At 39.4% G+C, this 23,369-nt stretch overlaps 1 protein-coding gene across 1 annotated transcript; it reads right to left on the reverse strand.

Annotated features, from left to right (window-relative positions):
- Positions 1–286: 286 nt before the first annotated feature.
- On the reverse strand, positions 287–22,618 carry LOC113034519 (leucine-rich repeat-containing protein 1). Its single transcript, XM_026189148.1, has 14 exons — positions 21,849–22,618; positions 12,834–12,951; positions 12,329–12,407; positions 11,356–11,445; positions 8,932–8,988; positions 8,776–8,839; positions 8,228–8,302; positions 7,892–8,036; positions 6,797–6,915; positions 5,622–5,705; positions 4,044–4,159; positions 3,357–3,523; positions 2,186–2,328; positions 287–1,716 (listed from the first exon to the last, which is right to left on the reverse strand). Exons 1-14 carry the CDS (start codon positions 22,005–22,007, stop codon positions 1,558–1,560), a joined length of 1,575 nt encoding a protein of 524 aa, XP_026044933.1. The 5' UTR covers positions 22,008–22,618; the 3' UTR covers positions 287–1,557.
- Between the last annotated feature and the right edge of the window lie 751 nt (positions 22,619–23,369).

The raw sequence follows: 23,369 nt of genomic DNA on the forward strand, positions 1-23,369 counted from the left end.
CATGCCAGCAGCAAAACAACATGCAGCACATGCAGGATAAACAAGTCATGCCTGCAAAGCATTACAGAAATATCATGCACTTCCGGACAGACAGAACAAGCGTGAAAGGGCCAAGAATGAGACGGGTCCACTCTAAGCTTACTTTGAAAATATATTATTTTCGGACAGGGAGATAGATCCCACCAAATGTATTTCAATTAAAAAAAAAAAAAAAAAAGAAGAAAATATTAAATTGTAATCTGAATTATACAGGGTGACTAATGAAATTAAAGGAAAAACAAACATATCGTTTAGTGTTGCACTCATTTTATTGATCAGTGGTTAGAAAGTCATCCAAATCCCCAGGCTCACCACCTATTTGAGATCTGTTTTGTGCAGTTTGATCAGAAAACAGCTAAAAACATTAAAACCAACATTTGAACCAATTTCCCTGGTCCACTTTTTTCAGTTTAAAAACAAAATGATACAGCTGATCGTGTACCATCTCAAGAACAGGATTTGAGCAAAGCTGAAAAGTGTATTGAAAAGGAACTTTATCAACTACATTTGTAAAGAATGCCGACACTGTGGTAAAAACCTCAAACTTCCAATGATTATTCTTGACAGTACTCTTTGTTAAAGACAAAGAAAAATACATCTGTTTTTGGCATCTATTTGAAAAAGATTGCAAAGCAGTGAAGCACAGCACATATTATAATAAGATAGCATTTTTACTTCTGCATAGTTACATTGCAGATGCGTAATTCAAATTTAGTGTGCAGTACTTAAATCCAAACTAAATTAATCTATTTATTTCCAAAATTATGGGTCTAGATGTTTCATAGATTAATATGAGGATCCAAGGCCATCCACTCATCCGATCACAGTTATATTGGTTGAATAAGACATAAGTGACTGTGTTTTGTTCATTGCTTTGATTTAAACCAAGAAAAACAAAGAAAGACAAATGTACCACGTTTGCAAAAGGGGAAAAAAAGTTTTGAAATTGCAAATGATTAAGAAATTTGCTATACATTTTATTTACATCTGAGCTGCCAAAAAGTATAAAAGTATCAATATTCACAAGAGTATGTACAATAATCCTTAATCAGTAGGTCCAAAAAAAAAAAAAAATCCTGGTTTGTTTGCCCAAAAGGTAAAAAGAAGTATTCACCCAGTGTTTTAAAAAATATATAGAACATATATATAATAATACATTTAAAAGGTTTGACCACATTGATAAAGACTTATAATAGTGCAACTACCTAAATTATATTCTTAAAATGAGCCATTTAAAAAAGTAATAAATCTCTAAAATGTCTTTTAAAAGGAGTCTCTCTGTGCAGAAAATTCCTGTGGACAATAATTTTTTTAAAAATTGAAGGCACAGCAGCCCTGGTAGACTGAGTGGGATTTACACAGGACTGGAGATAGAGTAAGGTTACAGGCGCCCTAGGGTTTAATCACAGGAGGGGTAGGCCACACCAGGGTTTGTAGGTAAAGGAGAAAAGGGGTAACTGGGTTGTGCAGGACAACACGGCGAGACACAGGAGGTAAAAGACATTTCTGAAGTAAAGGTCACACAGACGTGGTCACGCTGTCCGCAGCGTTATTGACCTCATTTTTGTTGGAGTCCAGCCCTTTGGCGGCATTCATGTCGTTGCGGAGGTTCTCTGCTGCTCTCTTCATACTTTTCAGCTGGTCGGGGTGAGGCGTGGCCCGCCGAAGTAGTGTTCCCTGTGTAGATGAAACAGAATCTAATTAGTGGGATGCTTTTTAAAATCTGCTTAAATTGCCTTGGAGAGAGCTGAAGAACAATGTTTACATGACAGCAGACTGTGATGCTCGATGCACGTGCCTTGCATTCATGATTTGTCAAAATAATATCCCAAAAAACATTATTATTATTATTATTTGCAGTAATTTGTAGCACTTTAGCATGACTGTCCTACCCCAAGGCTGTGGATATAAAACGATCAGAGTTCCTGAAAAAGCCGCTTGAGGCAATCCCCATAACCTTATTTATGGCATATTTAATACAGATGAGGACATATACCCATTAAAATCTATGGAAACTAAGCTAACCAAGCTTGCTTCTTGGTAAAGCTTGCTAAATAATTAAATTGTGCTCAAATGTTCAAATCTTGCTTTAAAAATGGGAGTTCTAAGATTGCATCCATCTTTTATATGCAGCCTATGGACTCACCGGATCGTCGTCATCGTCGACATCATCTCCATCTACGAAGTGAATGACGCTGGTCCTGTTCACGGCGTTGTTGTCCCATGTTTCGTTAGCAATGTCATTCACCAGGCTCTCCATACCTCCGCAGCGAGCAAGATTATCAGAGCCTGGGGTTGTTTTTAAAACAAACAGCATATTTAATATTACTGGAATTCACATAAAAATGTTAGTACAAGCTAAAAGCAAACATGTCAATAGATCAAAATCAGTATGGCTACGATTACTTCTGCAATGTTTGCAATCTGCAAACACAAGAAATAAAAGCTGTCCAGTGCTAATGAGTGAGCCTGAAACTGTCAGATCACCATTTCAAATCTGAGCTTAGTCACAGGCTTACAGCAACACAATCTTCCCTGCCCCCAACCTCAGCCTCACTTTCCCCACTTCCGCCAGCTTTATAGCTGCATTTCTCTGACAGGAGACATGCAGCACTTCTCAAAATCAACGGATGGATGAATTTGCTAATTATTTTTGCTGGCAGAAAACAACATGAAAAATAAAGTGATCAGCAAGCATATCACAAATATTTACAAATCTGTGTGAAAATCTGTCAATGACAGGACAAAAAAAAAGAAAAAATTACAATAATCTGCTGTATCAGGCAGCGATAGAGCCAGCCGTCAGCAGCATGTCTGTACCCAGTTTGTGAGCTTTTAATGGCAGCAAGCCAGGCGCTTTTAAGCCTCTTTAGCTGTCCAATCCACAACATTTCTGAAAAACATATTGAAAGAGGGCCTCAAGGGACAAGAGAGGGCCTGACCTGTTATAGGCGCTGTGATCCCTTACAGGACCTTATAATCGACAGATACTGCAGGAAGGGATCAGAGGCTGCAGAACACACTGTGCTCCTCCGAGCAGATCATGTGATAATGTCACGAAAACTGCAGGAGACTGTACAAGACTTAACGATGAACATTACTAAAAATGTCTCAGAGCGAGCACAGAGTTATTTCACTCTGGACGAAGCCCATCACTTTAAGAGCACGGAGACGCTGATCCACTTCTATGTTTATTCACACAAAGTTCTCACATGCAAAGAAGCAGAGTGATTTCAATCAACCAGTGAGAAAAATGTTTTTCTCTACACTCAAACCTCCATAATTATCTCAGGCTTATACTCGATGAATAACATTACCTTTGTCATCACTTGGCTGTTGAGGGAGCAGCACGCAGGTAAGCACCTTCTCGCCTGACTTAGGGTCCTGATCAGTCTGAAAGGTGAGGAGCGGCTGCGACTGGTTTTCTGACAGCCATAAGGCCTTCAGCTGTAGCGTCGTCAGAGAAAGCGGTAGGTGGGTGAGCCTGAAAAACAAACAGGAAATAAATCACTGCCCACACAACCTCCCCACCTCCAAGATACCTCCTGGTTATTATTTCCAAAACATACACACTGCTGTGGGCACAGTGTGAATTAGTAAAGGTGTCACATTTGGATGAGGTACATGGCAGTTGTTTTATTTATGTGGAGGAGGGAAAACACTCTCCAGACACAGAGGTGAACGTGTCTTTGTGTGACTCAAGCTGCAGATATCTGCAGCTTTCATTCTAGACAAAGCTGGGAGCTATACAGGTACAGGCAGGGAAATAAAGGTCAAAACAACCTCTGACTAACTGAATAACATGGTCAAAATATCAGGATGATCTTCAGGGATTAGCAGGCCGAAACCAAGTATTTAATTATAAAACAGCATCATAAAAATGAAACACAAACCATGTTTTTGCTACTTATTATGAAATGTTTTTTGTTTTTGTTTTGTTTTTTTTAATCGAGATGGAATAAACTAACAATCTGACTTTGCCAGCTCGAGATAAATGAACCTACCGGTTCCCAGACACGTCGAGCACGTGCAGCTCTGTGGCTTGCGACAGCTCTGACGGTATCCTCGTCAGCCTGTTCTCTCGTACGCAGAAGACATTCAGACTACTGCAGCCGCCAATCTTAATAACAGGAGACACAACAACAACGTGATTAGGCTGCCGGCACTTCAAAGTTAAAATGGTTAATCATAAGTAAACACACGCACACAAGACTGCCAATACAAGTTTGTCTTAATAGCTTTATGAATCCAGTCTAAATGCACATCTGATGTTTTTCAACAATGCCACAGTAATAAAAAGCACGATAGATCTTTTGCCAGCATTTGGAAACTTTGTCCCCAGTTTAGTGATCTTGATGGAAGAACAATTACATGTCAATAAGATGTGGCAGAGTGGCCTAAAATTAGGAACAATTAGGCCTGGTAGCCAGAGAAAACAATGTGCCGGCTGAACTCCAGCTACAATATATTTATCAGCACAGACTAACCAGTACAGGTTAGAACCAATCGGGCTAAAAGATGCAGGGTAAAGTAAATGGCTAAAGGTGCTAAAAGCAATTACACGCAAGAAGAGTAAGAAACTTTCAAATTTACTGAGCTACTTGCGTATGTGTGAGCAAGAATAAGCAAAAACAACCAAATGTGCTGGTTTCCATCCAAGCAGATCCAGGAGAAAGGGTTGTGCACCTAATAATCAATTAATAGAGTCAATAAAGTTAATACAACTGGGCCAATGGTGGAGCTATTCACACACACACACAATCCGGTGCAAAACAAGAACATGACGACGAAACACAACGTGACACAATAATTATCGATCACCTTGTGTTTATATTCGACTGAAGCCAACATCCTAATTGAAAATAAAATCTGATTAATTGTCCAGCCCTAGCCAGTGATCAAGTAGCTGAGCAAAGCTCAAATCAATACACACGCCACAGTAACACTGTCCCTGTTAGACATGTCATGCAATGCAAAACAGTGATACCATGGATTCATTATCTAGGCCAAGTGTGCCTACTGTTATTTTTCCCCAAACACTGCAGGCTTTGCATCATTTAGACACAGGGGCATTGTCCAACATTTCAAGAAGCCTTTCAGATGAAGCTTTAAACCAAGCGAGCCTTCACTTACGCAGACAAGAGGTTAGAGAAGAATGTCGCATGCAAACACAAAGGACACACTGAGACAGAGCTGAAGCTGAACAAACCGGGGGGCCGAGCAGTAAAAATGAAATGAGAGAGCACCACAAGCAAGAGCATTGTCCAGTCAAATGTGAATGAACCTCGGTTTGAGCTTTAACTCCCTCATAACAGTTGCAGAAAAGCATCATATTACAATAATGGCAGTCTGGCTTAACCACATTACATCATTGTGTACAAAACAGATTCGGTTTCAATTTCCACTCTAACCTGTGCAAACAAGTGACAAAACCAGTAACAGCAAAGGCCCAAGAGATCCATATCTGTGTCACTTACCAGCAAAGAAAGGAAGTGCTTCAGTGCGGCTATAAACTTGAATAAGCAGTTTGCCAGCTTGCTCTTAAAACGCCAGCATTGTCAGGTGGCATAAAAGAAGCTTACCTCCTTGGGTAACGACAGTAGCTGGTTTCTGTCACAGTTCAGGTGAAACAGTCGCTTTAACTTTCCAATACTCCTCGGCAAGCTCTGTAATTATAAACCAAAACAAAAATTAGAGGAAACATCAGCGTCTGCTCGGTTTTACATTAAATAGAAATATTTATTTCTCTCAATACTAAGCAACTTATCAATTTATCCATAAAACAAGGACAATAAAGTCAAATTATCCATGTAGTGCTTTCATGCACTGTGTTGCCCACGTTGTCATGTCATTTACACACAAAACAACAACATAAAAACAGGCCGACTTATCAGTGGTGATGATGTGTACAATACTTTCTGTTTCACTGGTTGCTTCCACTGTGTGCAGGGTGTGCATCCTGAGAAGCCTAACTGTAATCAGTTTGTCCATCTCCTTCATGTCTCCAAAGAAAAAAATATCTTAAATCTGGTTTATGCATTCAGGCATAATAATCAGAATAAGGAAGAAAGATTATTTTAGTGATTTTGAAGGTGGCATGGCTGCATTTCAGAAACTGCAGATCCATTGGGAATTTCCCACATACCAATGTCTATGGATTACAGAGAATGGTCAGACTGCTTCAAGCTGTTAAGAAGGCAACACAAACTCAAATAACCACTCGTTACAAGGTATACAGAAGTGCATCTGAGGTTGAACCTCAAAGCAGATGAGCTACAGCGGCAGAAGACCACACCAGGTGCCGCTCCATACAGCTAAGAACAGCAAACTAAGGCTGTCAGCACAAGCACAAGTCCACCCTGCCTTATTCAGGCTGATGACAAATGACTTTCGCAGTCTCCACATCTTAATCCAATACAGCATCTTTAGGATGTGGTGGAACGGGAGAGTCTCATTATGGACGTGCAGCTGAAAATTCAGCAGCAACTGTGTGATGCCACCATGTCAATATGGACCAAAATCTCAATGGCACATGTTTCCAGTACCTTGTTGAATCTATACCATGAAGAATTAAGACAGTTCTGGTACTAGCAAGGTGTACGTAATGAAGTGACCACTAAGTGTATATTTATTGGTAAATACTTAGTTTAAACATTTGTACAATAACCTTGGCTGTAGCCATTTTTCCATTAGACCATGAGCTCATTAATCTGTTTTTAAAGAGGATGCATGAAGCTGAAAAAGACCCCAAACAAACCTGTAGCTGGTTCTCTGTGAGCACAAGTTCAGTAAGACTTTCACAGTTGCCAATGCTCTCTGGAAGATACGCCAGTTGATTCTGATCAACTTTCAGTATAGAAAGTTTTCGTAGTTTTCCTACAGAGAGAGAAAATATATACATATGTTGAACATGATATACATTAAACAATATAAACCCTGTAAGCATTGAAAGGCAGTCAGTCAACTGAGGCATTTATATCAACATCAATCTTGGTGTTTGCATATTTATCTGTATCTTCATGATAGTCATGTTCTAATCCAGCAGTCCCCAACCTTTTTTGCACCACGGACCGGTTTAATGTCAGACAATATTTTCACGGAGTGGCCTTTAAGGTGTCGCGGATAAATACAACAAAATAAAATAATACGACCAAGACAAAAACTGTGGTATTTTTGGTAAATATAATAATAAAGGCGAATGTACTGTGTAATTGTGTAACTTTATTAGCAGCGTCCTCCTGAAATGCGCCAACAACATTGAGAGTAACATCTTCCTCTCTTCCCCTTAATTCTCTCTGGTCGCTATGGTAACGTGTAAATATTTCTTTCAAAATAAGACACACAACTACAACGTGGGAAAAGACCCAGGGAAACAGAGTTAACAATAAAAATCCTGATAACCATAAATTTCACATCTGAGCCTCAACTCTCGCGGCCTGGTTCCAAACGACTCAAGGACCAGCCCGGAGATTGGGGACCGCTGCTCTAAGGCAACTGGTATAAATGCGGACAAAAGTCACCCTTCATCCTGCTCTGCGTGTGTGTGTAGCTCAGCCCCACCTTTGTCAAACAGACAGGGTTAGAGTTAGACCTACAGTTGTTATTGGCTGTTGGTGACACACCTACTGCCCAAAAGGTTTAAGGTCAGAAACATCTCAAACACACCAAGAATACGACGACAGGCAAAGATGATTTCTCTGCTCGCTTTAACACACCTCTGGTGGATCATAAGTCATGGCTAATTGTGTTTTATTATTATACATTTAAAAACATAAGAGACCCAAGAACATTTGTGAACCACATATTATGTTTCAGATTTATTACAATCATGCTGACAAATTCATATGCATACCAATGCTTTCTGGTAGAGAATCAATGTTGTTCTGAGATACTAGCAGGTCAGTGAGTGACACCAGGCCTCCCATCTCCTCTGGAAGTTTCTCCAGTTTGTTTTCTGATACATCCAGACACAGCAGGCTTTTGATGTTGCCCAGTTCCTAAGATTCACAGCAAAAACTTGTGTATGTTAAAATAATACAACGGCAAACCTGATCAAGGAGTAGGAACAGAGACAGTCTTTTTCTAAACTTTATATATGTAACAGTATGCAAATGACAGTGGTTTTATGATTAGCAGTAAGACTGGAACAGACTGTAAAACATAGACATGAAATGCATGATTAGCTTACTGCAGGTATTTCTGTCAAGTGGTTTCCATCCAGCCACAAGTCCTTCAAACTGACAAGGTGGCCTATTGACTTAGGCTGCGTGGGAGGAAGAAATGCAGGAACCATAAGAGCCAGGAAAATATAAAAGAGAAAGAGACAAAAAAGGGACAAAGCAGAAAAAGCCATCTCAGTTATTTGCTTTAAACTGAACATGAGTTTCCCTCCGATACAATGCTGCTTGCTTTAATATGACTGCACCTGTTATGCTGCTTTTTGGCAAAATAGCAAAGAGCCCATTCAAATTTCTAAACACAATCTCCATTAGACAATTCTTGGCAGCTCATCCTTGCATGATCTGCCAGTACCTCATTCACCATCGGAGTTAAACCTCTCACATAAGATTACAACTTAAAACCAAAGCTGAAAACAGATGGCCATCCTCCCATCTGCACGATAAGAGGTGAAAGCTGTTCTCGAGGGATGCTAATCTGCTCGGACATGACAAGAACGAGGCAAAGAGAAAAGTTGTGTTTTTGGCATTCTTCTGGGTTAAAACAAAAAAACCTCACCAAAGAGTAGAGTTCATTGTTGCCTAGGTCGAGTTCTTCAAGTTTATGAAGCTGTGATAATGACCTGTGGATGACACGTGCAAGACAAGTTAAAAAAAAAAAATAGAAAAATGCTTAAGAACGCATGCATATCCACATAAAGCAATGAGTACTCACTCTGGTAGGAATTGCAATATATTTTCTCTGAGTTCTAGTGATACCAAATTGGTGAGGCTGCAATGACAGGTAAAAAAGAAAGATGATTACATGTTACTCTGAGTGTTTTTAAAACAATGAGTTTAAATGACAGTTAAAAATGGCCACAGACAGTCTTTTTGCAATCAGACATCTGAAAACAGGAAGTAGTTTGGAGGTGTGTCCATCTTATCGAGGCTGTAAAATTGCAGCAGGATAAACAACGTCTGCATACTTTAAATGAAGAGCAAAAAAACAGAGACATCGCAGACCAAAGGACAGGGTTGTCATCTGGCCATTCATGTATGCCTTTGTGCTATACATGCACCTAGCTGATACAGGATTTTATAACAGTAGCCGTCTAGAACAGTACAAAGTCTATGTTGTTTACGAGAAGTAACTCTAAATAGGTTAGACTTTGTGTGTTATTAGTGATGGACCAAGAAGACGACGCCTTTTACAGCACACCCTTGACTGAAACGCCAAGCCGGCATTCCTTGCATGTTAGCAATTTCACTGTGGAAAACTACAGACACAGCAGCAAATAAATTAATTTATGCAAAGCTCCAATACTGCTGCTAGTTTTCATTCACCTTGCTTCCACCGCAGCAGATCACTAAAACCAGATATTAAAAAGACAAAAGAAAATCTTCCCAATTCCAGCACACTGTGTCTGAGATTCGATTTAAAACACGCCACCTTACTGCTCAACTCTCTGATTTCTGTGCGTGCCATTTCACATCAGCAAACACTCCCATCTCACAAGATAAACCGCTGCTGCCGTGTAACCCCTTGGACATTTATCTTATCTACTTCTAAAAAACCAAGGCATCCTGTTCCAGCTGCGCTATGGTTTTCATTACCTTCTCCTTTTGACAGAGAGCAGGCCTTAAGCCATTGTGTTAAGCGAGATAAAATATTGGACATATGTGCGGAACATGCCGTACCATGAGGCAGAAAGAGGGGGGAGAGGCAATCCTAAGAGTTTGTGCAATCACAATTCTTAACTTTTTTCCCATAAAGATGACATCTGATTGCCTCCCCTATACCCTCAAAAACAAGTTTGACACCTCAATATGAACTGTATTGACAAAGACTCGGTTTGTTGATCACTTGAAAAGCTTCTGGGTTGCTGCATAGGCATTGTGTGTTATAAGCAGACCTGGAATATGACAGAAGCCGCTCAGTTCACAAAGGAGCTTTAAGAGTTACTCCTAGCAGGCTTTGACCCAAGACCATCACCATATGAGCATTCATCTTCTTTATCTTAAAGGAATAACTAATTGCATGAAGACACCACAGCGCCACCTGGAATTTGGAAAGTTTTTTTCTTGTCTGTTTTTTTTTTTTTTTTGAGACCCAGAGCGAGATGCAAAATGAAAACCTGGCAGAGAACCGTTCTTGAGAAAAACAGTCAAACAGCTTCACACATCTGGAATAATCCTATCCCTGTCAGGCCTCCAATTCAGTTTACCTTAAAATACCAAACCTCTACTAAAATATCTCCTGTGGCACTCTGACCTGAAAGCAAATAGCTTTGTTATTAAATTCAATTAGAACTGATCTCAATGTTTAAAAGGGGACCCCACGGGACTGAGAATGTTGGCAGGCATGCCTTTAACTACTCTGGATTATATGCCATCTCCAAACAAGCATTGTTGCCTTTTATGAACAAAGGCAAAAGACGCTAACTGATGAGTTGGTAAGGAGTAATGTGGTTGGTATGTTCGCCTGTGAGATACGGTGAGATGGAGGAGATTCTGAAGAAGGCGAAATGACAGCAAAAGGAGATATTGAAAATGAAACCTGCTTCTATGTTTCTAATGGTGTTTACTGTGTAACCTTTGAACAGTGGGAGGTAGAATAATGACCTGGGAGCATCACAGATTTTGAAATGCTTTCCAGAAGGAACATACTGTGTGTTAATTAGCTGTGTAGGAGGCCAACCTCGACAATTTGCCACTAGACAAAGTTATCACGCAGAGAAGTGGCACCCTAAAGGAATACTTTGGAGCTTTGTGTGTTTTAAAGTAAAAATGTTGTTGCTTATGCTAAGTGCTTTGTTTGAGCAGAGTAACTGACAAACCCCATAATTGAAGTTGCCATTAAAACAACAGAAATATGTGCCTTTTGTTACAGTAATTATCAAATTCCTTTCTGGCAAGATCACAAAGACTAAAGCAAGGTATGTGACTTGAAAATGCAAAGGGAGGCAGGTGAGATATTATCAAACACTAGTCTCCCTTAAACTGGATAAACATCAGTCTACCAGTGCATCGAACCCTCAGTGGGCTTAGAAAGATTCAGGTTCATCCTTAACAGAGTATGTTACCATTAGACACACTTCAGATTTCATGATAAAATCTATATACTTTAACTTTTACATACTTGTGCTAAATCACTTACTTTCCAATATTTTCTGGAAGCACTTGCAATGAAATGTCATTGATGGAAAGGCAGGTTAAATTCCTCAGCTCCGTGAAGCTTTCAGGTAACCTGGATGAACAAACAACAAGACACAAAGTGAATCCATGAGAATTAACAGTATAATTTGATCCAGACATTTCAATCATTCAGACAGTATTGTTTAGCATTGATGACCCTGATGCCATTATCTGTGTTTGCTGCTTATCATCTCTGCCCTCAGATTGGCTCTTTTTATATTAAACAAAAGACCATATGCAACCTTAAGCTTAGGTGTTATTATGTGTATGCATATCCAAAATATACACACACCAGTTTGGGCTTTATTGCTCCATTGAATTTATGACTGATAACCAAATGATGTCACATTCCTGTAAAGCCACAGTCCACAGTCCAGTCATCCCTGGGGTGTTACTATTAACCTGTTAAAATAGGGCTGATGTAGAATGAAGAGTGGGAAATTAGGTTACTACTCTGGAAAGTAGTGTTCTGTGTGTGTGTGTGTGTGTGTGTGTGTGTGTGTGTGTGTGTGTGTGTGTGTGTGTGTGTGTGTGTGTGTGTGTGTGTGTGTGTGTGTGTGTGTGTACTTTAACAGTATTGAACACCAAAGCGTCACTATTACTTCCTAAACTTGTGTGGCTTTGTGCCCCTGCTGAGGTGCAAATTAGACATGATCTCACCCACACATGGAAAAGCAGAGTATGGGAAATATGCAATCTGCCAGGTATATAAATATTACTAATGTTACTAACAGCAGAGAGGTTAACACCACACAATGCAGAAAATGAAATTTTATATGTATATATATATATATATATATATATATAAATAAAATATTTCATATAAAAATAAACACATATGAAATGTACCATTTGAAAAGCCTTGAATGCAGACTGTTGTAAAAGTATTAAAAATAATCACAGGTAAAGTTTTTTAAAGTATGTCAAATTCTTACTTTGTTAATGGATTTCCACTGAAATCAGCCACTTGGAGAGCTTTGCAGTTTGAAATGCTCTCTGGAATGCCCAAAATATCTGAACAAGAGAAAATATGTTAATTATAACACTGCTCATTGACTGCAATTGGGTCTTAAAATGTGCCAACTTAAAAAAAAAAAGAAAAGTACATAAGTGAAATAATAAGTGTTTTTATGTAGAACAAAGCTGTTTAAGCTGTCTCTGAACTTAAGAGGTCTTTACAGCTACAGCTGAGAAAGGCTTGCTCTGTTACAGAAGGAACCTCACCAGTATATCAAAAAGAATAAGTCAATTAATCTTTAAATTTGTTTGTGGCATTAGTTTTTGTAATGGCAATTAAATATGTGAGTGCAATTCTTTTTCTGAGCTCTTCTGTGTAAAAACCTGTTCTAGCAGTGACAGATGAAACGTCTCTGAACATGTTTACTTGTGTTGTTATTTTGTGGTTTAGCCATGTGATATACCAGTGTTTACTCTGCTTACCATTTCGAGAGACATCCAGTTCTACCAGCTGCATTAAGTTGGCTATTTCAGATGGAATTGTGTGGATCTCATTGTCACTCAGGCCAAGTTTTCTAAGTTTCGCCAGCTGGAAAAATTGCTGAAAGATGGAAGGGAGGAAAACATCGATTTATTAATAGGCTTCAAGATATTTAACATTCAAATTACACAACCTGGTCAAAGATTCATTCTTGTATGAATTCAATTCATGTCAGTTCTATTTATTTATACAGTGCCAAATCACATCAACAGTTGCGTCAATGCGCTTTATATTGTAAGGTTGACCCTTTAATAATACAATAGAGAAAACAAAATCATATGGCCCCTATGACCAAGCACTTTGGCGACAGCGGGAAGGAAAAACTCCCTTTTAACAGGAAGAAACCTCTAGCAGAACCACCTTCAGGTAAGGGCGGCCATCTGCCGTAACCGGTTGGGGTGAGGGGAGGAGGACAGAACAAAAAACATGTTGTGGAAGAGAGCCAGAGATGAATAATAAGTGATGATTAAACTGTACGACACTGGATTACAAAATTAATAGAAACAAAAACAGTCAGAGAGCTTTTTATTTTTGGAAGATGGCTACTTTTGCCACAATGTCACAACAAGAGACTAAATGCATTTTTACTTCCGTTCAATTTGTATAGTGCCAAATCACAACAAATGTTGCCTTCATTCCTCAATTGCTGTAAGACAACAAGAAAACCTCAACCCCAATAGAGAGAAAACCTCAACAATCAGATGATCACTATAAGGACGAACTACACAACTGTAGGAAGGAAAAACTGAATACTGAAGGAGGTTTTATTTTCAAGAACGCAATTGTTAAATCCTTTAAAATCTGTTATTCTGATCTTTCACATGTTTGATTTTGTACTGCAGAAACTCACACAAAAGCCACTATCCCTGTCCCCCACGCTTAACATCAAGTAGTTTTCTGTGTCTTGAAATATTTGATGACTTAAGTCTGTCATGATAAATATACGGCTCTCCTATCACAAACAACTTTACAGACCTTTGCCAGGGTTGTGTCACAGCTGTAAATAATAAAATGAAGAAAGCTGAACATATTTAGCGGTTTCTAGAACTTTGGGTTGTTATGGTGGTTCACTGTCGGGGCTTACTGGGACACAGAATAGAGCCAACGTTAACCTCCTAGGACCTGGTGTCCACATATGTAGACATCTACACCAAAATACTTAATTTTTCTCTATAAGGGCCTGATATCCACTTACGAGAACATTATACTGCCACTGTTCAATCAAAATTTGAAATGAATGTCCTCATATGTGGATCTCATTTTTCTCAAAAACAAAAATTAGGTTTAAAAAACAAACAAACAAACTGGTAATTCTTTGTTTTTACATTCTTTAGGTCCCAATCAACCCAAATAGCAAAGAAAAAATAAAAATTCATGCAATGAAAGAGTTCAGGTCTTAGGAGGTTAATGGTATTAACATCTGTGTTTTCTCTAGTATGACACATCAAAATGTCTGCTTATTGTTTGTCATGTGTCTACTTAAGCTGAGGTGTTTGAAAAGTAAGCAGCACATGACAAGAAACTTGAACGAAAACAAAACGGCTACTAGCAACCACTCAGAAAAAGTCTTGTAAAGAGGGAGAACTCAAATACAATGAAAAATATGTGCTGCTCATTATGACTCTTCCATCAACTTGCTACTGTAAAAAAAAATTATTTACACTATTATTTTATTCCAACTTAATGAAAAATAATTGTTTCATTGTTAGAAATTTGTTACATAGTAGAAACATTCCCTGACACAGAAAAAGTAACAAAACTGAATCAAATTAAAATGAAAATAATTTAAAAGCCTATGTTTTAGTGACTTTAGTCACATTTGTCAACACAACCTGCCTGAGGTCTGCTCCAGAGAGCAGGTTTAGCTTAAACTTTGAGTTTTGGCAAGAGAACTGTAGACTTTCCAGAAAGAGTATTAACTTAAACTACAACTCTTTTGAACTCCTCCCGATGCATTTGTCTGACCCACTGTTTTTATTTCCTCATTCAATTCGGTTCAGTTAGGTTTTATTTATATAGTGCCAAATCACAACAATAGTCCCCTCAATGTGCTTAATACTGTATGGTAAACATGCTACAATAATACAGAGAAAACCCCAGCAATCAACCAACCACTTAGGCTCAGGGAGGGGCAGCCACCTGCCATGATCGGCTGGGGATGAGGAGAGGAAGACAGCACAGAAGACACTGCAGAGAGCCAGAGATTAATAATAACTAAAGATTAAATGCAAAGTGGTGTACAAACACATTCATACAATCGATTTGTAAACTCATATCAGAGTGCATTAACTAATTAATTAAGAAATGTACATCTTTGCAAACACTGAAATCCCAGTTAGATGTTAGTTTTCTAGGACAGGACAGTGATGGTGATCACTGGGCATTGTAGATTTATTATAAGGTTGGCACAAAATCTATAGGTTGCGCTTTCAAACGCTGTGCTTGCGTACAGTAAGGCAGCGGTCAGCCTGTGAGCCATTTCCTCTGTGCTGAACCTTCTACTATCCATTACTATGTGTTATTCGCTGTGTAGATAATACAAACCTATATGAAACTTCAGACACGTAAACACTGATAAGGAGCCATTTTTCATGCTGTGACCTGTCACCATGTTGGATAAATTCCTGTCATAGTAGGAATTTTGTTGAAGATGATGTAACGCAATCCTGGTCACGCAAGCCTAGAGACCAGTCAGCCTACCCTTGGCAAAGTCCGGTCACTAAGGAAAAATGTGTAATCCCCAGCGGGTTGGCGAGTGGTTGCTAGCTGTCATTAGGTGAAATTAGCAGCAAAACGGGAGCTGCACCAAAAAACCGGAGGTGAAATAAATTATATAACTCTTTTTCTTGTATTTTAAAGATAAACATTGTGGTCCCCACTGACATACAGTCACATTTACAGTTTCACAGGAGTAAAATGGAGGCTCTGATGTTTATTTACCTGCAAACAGTCAATCTTTGAGCTCCATTTTAAAAATTTCCCCCGTGCTGTTTAACTCAGGGTGATCATACTAAAAGCAGAGTCCGAGTTCAGAAGTTCAGGATCAGACTCCGGGTTTGTTAACTTTGCTTTCTGGTGCAGGTCTGCTTTGGTACAGACGTTTATTGAAACTTGGGATGTCTGTGTGACTGTAAGCCTGTTTGCACTGTAATATCAACTCACCCCTAACAAATACCATCCATTCACATAAATAATTCAAAAGACTAAAACAAATACTGAAAGTAATGAATTAGCTGGTCCTAAACTGAATGGAAATAAAAACTCCAAACACAATATGAATTAACAAAAGAAATAAAATAAACAACTATTAAAACACTGATTACCTTAAAACAGTTAAAGCAAAATAGAAAATACCGACAGGCTACGTTCACCACAGGCCCCTCCGATCTTTTTTGTGTCCTTCAGACTATGATATTAGACATGAGGTCAAAAAAGAAAGAAAGATCCAGCCAGCACACTTCTTTACAATGCAAAAATCAATTATCACAGGCACATACTTGACAGCCATAACAAGAACAGGCAGAGCCTTGAATGTGTGTGTGCGTGGGGGGGGGGGTCTCTTAATGTTTTGGCATGAACTAAATAACTCTTGATCTTCCCCCCTGGGCTTTGTGAGTTAAAGGTGTGCCAAGAGGCCAGGAGGGTTTCATCCACTTTGTACATATCATTTAAATCAACCAACCACTTCTTCTCTTTTGAGCTGCATGTCCGGTTTGTTCCAAACACATTAGGTTCGCTGTATTTGAACTTCAATGTAAAAATGCCTCACAATTGTAATCCACTGAAAACTACATGAATTCTTACTGCAGCTGCTTAGTACAAACTTTTTGGCTACTCATTTCATTAACAAAACATTTAGGATAACAATTCTCTTATTTGAAGAGAAAACCTGCAGGCTATGGGAAAAATTTGTCTTTGCAGTTTAGAGGAAACTAGACAGTTGTTCCCCTTTGTTTGCAATGCCTGCAGCTTATGATTACCAAGTTAAACTTACCTGTCCAGCACATTACCAGCTTTAATGATTCCTGACTAATACTTAATAAATTGTGCCACTTCCTCATAGTTAAACACCACCACCTTTAAACTGCATAAAGACTACAGATGCTATCTATGTGGATAAGCAATATAAAAAGCTGTAATCATAGGCAGCACCAAATACAATGATAATGTTATTGAGCTGCCAAATCAGCAGCAGATCTGATCTGAGTTACTGTCAGTGAGGTGTAAATGTGTTGCTCATTATCTACAGACCAAATCCAGATACAGATCACACTGTAATAATCCGTGCACAATAAATAAAACCCACGAGTCCAAAAGTCAAACTCCACCCTGTTGCAAAATGCACATGTTATTCCAAGCTCTTAAGGACATTTAAACACCTCTTAATCTGTCTTTTCAACACACAAACAAAGCTGATGTCCAATATATGTCTGATCTTTTGCATCCTAAATCCCTTCTTTTCACTTTCACTAAAAAACACATTTGTGTGGGTGAATTTTTTTTTCTGCCAAGCCAGTTCCTATATTACAAGTGGACACCTGGAGATTTGTCATGTTTCCAACCAGGAAACTAACTGAAAGTTTAACACGTTTGGAAAAAAACATTTTTTAAACTCAATTATAGCGTGTGTTTTTCTCTATCCGACTTCCTCCTGTGTAACTTTTATGACACAACAATCGACGCGGGAAGGACATACAGGTTCAATGTCAAGGATTCAGAACAGCTAAGGACAAAACAGATACAGCTTCATGGAAATCCTTTTAACAATAAAGACAATCAGAGTTAAAAGGGAGCAATGCAAAGCCGGTACCAGTGTTGTTACCACCTTTTATTTTAACTGTGACAGAGTCCTGCATTAACTGAAACCCTGACAACAAACCTGTTCTTCCTGTTGGTTTTTTCACGCTCCGCCCCAAACAATCACCCATGTATGAAACGCAAAAAACCAAAACAGGGCAAGTCAAGAAAACATTAACCATTCTCATGCAGTCCAAACCGACGTTTGAATCCTCAGGTTCACCTTCAGCAGCGCTAGTTAGAACATAAGCAGCAGTCTGAAGGGATTTTGTGGTAAAATGACTGCAATTGGGAAACATAATCACACAATTGCTTTACAATACCTTTGTTTATTTTAGTCTAGTCCATACAAACAACAGACTGCATTAAACTAACTTAACTATTACATGTTGACACACTTAGCAAAACTGACTGCCAGGCACAATCCTATAAGCACAGAAGCTTAAGTGAAAGACATGAGTGTCAAATGTGTTGTGGAGTCTAATTCACTGCAAAGTAGGCTATAGTATTATATATCGCAGCATAGGCGAGAGTTAAAACCGTCTCAACCGCATGTCAGACAGCCAACAACTGCACTACCTTTATGACAGTTCTTCCTGTAGATCACAGGATACTCAGAGCACAACTTTCTTTACCACTTAACTCGGGTCATAAACCCTGCAGCTTCCTGTCTCAGACCGGATATTGCTTCTTCCTTCCATCACCACAGTCACCGTGTCTGTATTTTCTGAACGAATGCACACCAGATCTCCAAAAGGTTACAGAGGCCAAAAACTAGTGCCTATTTTCACATTGTCACTCAATCTGCTGATTATGTACAGTAAAAAAACATATGAACCATGCTACTGTGACAGATTCACAGTGATCAAAAACAAGAACCAATTTTCACTGGACTAAAAGTTGACTGACTTATTAATCGATCTGCTTTCATTTATTCGGATTTAACAGTAGCCTGAAAGTCATCAAGTATTCTGGCTTCTCCTGTACGTGTCCTCGCAGGTTCATTTTCAGCTACCCATCAGGGCAGCATTGTCCTCAACTTTCTTGTTAAACTGCAAAACTGTTATTTTAATTTCCCAGTAAAGGCCAGATCGACCGCTCTTAGCTTTTCATATCAACGGCTGTCATCATAGTTTCTACTCTACTAAATGCTTTTTGTTTGTTTTTTTACATGTGGCTTGATAGTCTCTGTTTTGTGTCCGATATTACAAACTGATGCTTACACAGGTAAAGAACAAAAACATTCAAAGACCTTTAACAGAGTCACCGCTACCTCTGTGTCTTACAGTTTCAGTGAAGCTCAGTATGCTGGAAACTGCATTCATTTTTAAACTGGATAAACAGGCAAGTGCATTTCAACAGCCAGCTAGTCTTGCATTCCTATTCTGTCTCTGCAGGCAGTTTGTTCATTTGAATGCTGTTTACCAGCCAGCCTGATGTGTGTACTCTAAGAGCCAGCTGCTCAAAGGGAACTTTGAATACACAGACAGTCATGAGTTACAGTTTGCCAACTTAGTCGTGTACCTGGGCAACAAATAACACAGAAAACAATTAAAACAAAGAGAGAAGCAGGGCCTAACTATTAACCCTACTCACACAAACCCACGCTTCAGGTTCCTTGACTTAGTCAGCTGATCTGTCTTGGTAAAACTATGAAACCATCTGCTCAACTTGCCCCATCTTGTCACAGTAAAAACACACCTTTGCCGTTGTATCTTGCTATTAAAACTGCCTCGTGCATGTTTTTATCTGCCTGCTGTGTAAAAGCGACTTGAAATACGTTACTGTCAAGGCTCTGTAATGCCATTGTCAATACAATGATAACATTGGGGAGGCTTCAGTGCGATCAGTTAGCCACCTCCGAGGCAAATGTAATGAGATTGCGAGGTGCGCACTGGACTGGACGGATACAACAGTTTGCCCAGTCGAGCGTTTCTTGGGTTCTCTTGGCAAGCATTGATGACAACACTTTCAGTTGTCACCACGCAAATGATGCAACCCCTCCATCCCCTAAACATGCTTAAAATATTTGTGAACTAAGTGTAGAAATAGCTTAAATGTCACACAGTTCTGTCTCCACCGTCACAGTGAGATTACACCTGCTAACTGCATCCTGTCTGGTGCAAATATCCAGTCTGTCAAGTGTTGGGGATTTTTTTTTTCCCCTTTCTCTTTTTTGTGCATTTGTTTGTGGCTTTATCAGTCTGTACTTTACAATTCAGGTCATTGATTCATTATGACTTCATTAGAAAATGCTAGAACACACAATTGCTCTAGTGAAGCAACAACAAAACACATAATGCAGTCTTTGTTTTCAGACAGAATACCTGTTCCTGTGCTTTCTTCGATGGACAAAGTAAGCAGTGTGGCACAGCCATGGGAGGTTGCTCACATTATCTCTGTTCCATCACGTTTCTATGCTCATGCCAGACCCAAAAATATTCTTTCTGTGGTCTTTTCTTTCCTGCGTGGCTCTCTGAAAACTGCAGACCAAATCACTGTACATCCTGTTTAGATAACGTTCATCAGCTTTAAAAATGGCTACATCTCAGCTTTTTGACACAAGGAAGAAAGGTTGAGCAGAAAACTGCCCTCCAGAACCAAAGCTTTCCATCTGACCCACCGTGACTTCAGGAAGGTCTTGCTTGTCAGGAACAGCTGTAAACCCAATGAATTACTACTCCTAGGTTACAGCATGAACGAGTAACAATTTCTCCACCTTAAAATGTACTCAGAGCTGAACCAAGGGCACCTTCTAAAAACCAACTTTTCTGCTAAAGAGAATACTAATGTCAGGCGAGGTATCTTCAGCCAGAAAAGTCTACATGACCCATTCATGCGCTTGGGAAAAAACATGTAAATCTTCTGAGTAGTAATCCAGATCTCTAAGGTCACATGTAAACAGACTAGAATTGTGTATCCCAACTTCACCAAGAGTGTAAGTCACACTGAGAAGCCTGCAATCAAAATACGTGGTTGCTCTTAAAGGATGAAGGACCAGGACTTTAGTCATAATATCTAATGTCAGGGGGAAAAGCAGTTTGGCTTTACAGAACTTTTCAAGACAATCCATTAGTGACTCACTTGAGTGATTACATTCACGTACATATTAGTAAAACTTTGTGGATGTGTGGTCTCAGCATGATTGTTTCTCAATTCTGCTTCCTTTTTTTTGGAAAAGTAATCTGACAGCATCCCCTTGGTCTCTGCAAAATTGTGATATCAAGCTTGTGATAGGGCTATTTTTTTTTCAAATTTGTATTAGCAGCAGATGAAGCATCAGCCATGATCATGACCAACCCACAGCAAAGATTGCTATTTTTAATGTCAAAGTACCCGTTTATGTTAGTTAGTGCTGCCAAGTTGTGCTATCAGATAGCCCTAAAACAATTCATTGTACATGCAGTGTCTCTTGACTAGTAGTCATAGTACAATACCCACTTACAGTGTTGATTGTCCTATCATTTATCTATTGTCTATTCCTGGTTTTATTACAAGCTACCTTATTGCCACAGACGGAAAATTATGATCTCCTCGCTGGAATTTTTATAGAGGTCTCAGTGCTTTTATCAGCAGACAGGTTGCTTCATTCGCCAACATATATCCAAGGCCATTCAGCATTTGCATTAGAGAAGAGCAAAAACAGCTGTTTCGTTTAAAGAAGTGAATGCCTCTTCCTGCTTGGCAACCACATCCACATAAATGATGACTGCATTTCTCTTAATTAAAATCTGACATCCATACTCATGGATAAATATCAGCCTGGAGCAGCAGTGCTGTTTAACTCTATACTCCCAGGGGAAAATATACATAAGCTACATCATCTGCATGTATGGCTCTCTGTCATGCAGAAAGATACTACATGTAAGGAAAAAGCACAAACACAAAGGTCATCATAACCTGCCCAAACAGGTTCAGCAGTTCAGATAGTAGTATCAGCGCGATGAATATTTGAGAGCTTAAGTTTTAAGATTGTGAATCATAATTCTAGCTACCCTGCGGTGCAAATATGTATCTTTGGGGGAAATTTCCACCCTTACGGTGTCTCACTTTACTGATCTTGTGTAATTTTCGTGCCCGGATCCCACCTAGACGGGGTGCCAGATCAGCTCAGTTACCTGCCATTTAATTTAAACGAGCGGAAGCTGCTTTCTCCTTACCTTGGGCAAGTCTCGGAGTTGGTTGGCATCCAGCAACAGCTCCTCCAAACTCCGTCCGTAGCGAAAAATCTCATCGGGCACATAGAGCAGGGAGCAGTGGCGTTTATCGATCGTCTCGACATGACGGTTGCACCGCCACAGGGGTATACAGTTAAACATCACGGGGAAGGTGGAAATAAATCTCGTACCCGTGCGATAAAAGAAGCAGCGGGGAGGAGGAGATGGTGGAAGATGCAACAGATTGCTATGGCGGGACAGCCACCGACAAACACAAGCGAGGCGAAACTCGCAGGCAAGTAAACACCGAAACTCCCGCTGTAAGTCAGCCGCTGTAACGTTACCGAGCTAACGTTCCGCAGGTCGCGAGTAACATGGGTGCTCCAGTCCCCGTCGTAGGTTCACTTTGTAGTTTGCAGACACCTGTTTTTTCTCTCCACTCGGTTCCTCGTCCAACGTCCGCCTTTTTTAAAGCCCCCTCTTAAGCGTTAAACACACGGGCTACATCTCAGTGTAAAGGAGGGCGGCATTCTCGTGTGGTTTTTTTCTTTTTTTTCGTCTCGTCCTGGAGTTAATTTCCTCTCCCGTCCTGTTTCTGACCCGGAAAATTCACTCCCTCATTCCAATCCTACGTCATCATTCCAGGCTGCTCCTCCCTCCGGTCCCTCCTCTGGATCCCGTCCCGCACGGGGCCGCCATGATAGGGCACAGATGACTGGCAGCGGCCCGGGGCGGGGGAAGGGCACCCACAGTGTAAACCCCGGACCTCAAGTATGTGAATTATCCGAGTTCAAACCTGTATTATGTCTACAACTTTAACTTGTTACTCACTTGCAAGGTACTCATACTTGATACATGAGTTTTTAAGACCTGTACTACTCATATATGCAAATTGTGATTTAATTTCCTTTTTTTTAAAATGCCATTGGGTTCAATAAGTACTTTAGTTTAAAAAAATATAATTTTCTGGTAATTAGTCCATGGTTCAGGTTTAAAGGGTTCCAGTGTTTTATCCTGTACTATTTTAACCTGCTTTGTTTATTTTATTTTATTTCATTCAATTTCATTCAACAAAAAAAGCGTGGAAATACTGTGTGAACTCAATATAAAAACAGAAAGCAATGAATTTCACATAATATATTCAATGTTTAGATCTCATTTAAAATGGTACAAATACAATGTCTTAAAACTGACAAAGCCACTTCACTGGTTCCCAGTTTAATACAGACTTACCTTTTAAAATCCTTTTATTATAGTTGATAAAATCCCAGTGCATCTCGGTATCTTTACCCAGTCAGACCTCTCAGGTCATCAGGGGCAGATCTTTTTACTCCTTCCTTGAATTAAATCTAAGTGTCTTGACTTTCTTACTTTGATCCTGTTCTTCACAACAAGCTGCCAGCTGACCTGAGGTCAGTTACAGCTAAATTCAAAAGCGAGCTTAAAACAGTTTTATTCTTACAAGCCTACACACAATAACTAATATAAATATTATATAACTAATAATAAATCCTATTATTATTT

The sequence above is a fragment of the Astatotilapia calliptera genome, chromosome 13 (assembly GCF_900246225.1).
Source record: "Astatotilapia calliptera chromosome 13, fAstCal1.2, whole genome shotgun sequence".
Taxonomy (NCBI): domain Eukaryota; kingdom Metazoa; phylum Chordata; class Actinopteri; order Cichliformes; family Cichlidae; genus Astatotilapia; species Astatotilapia calliptera.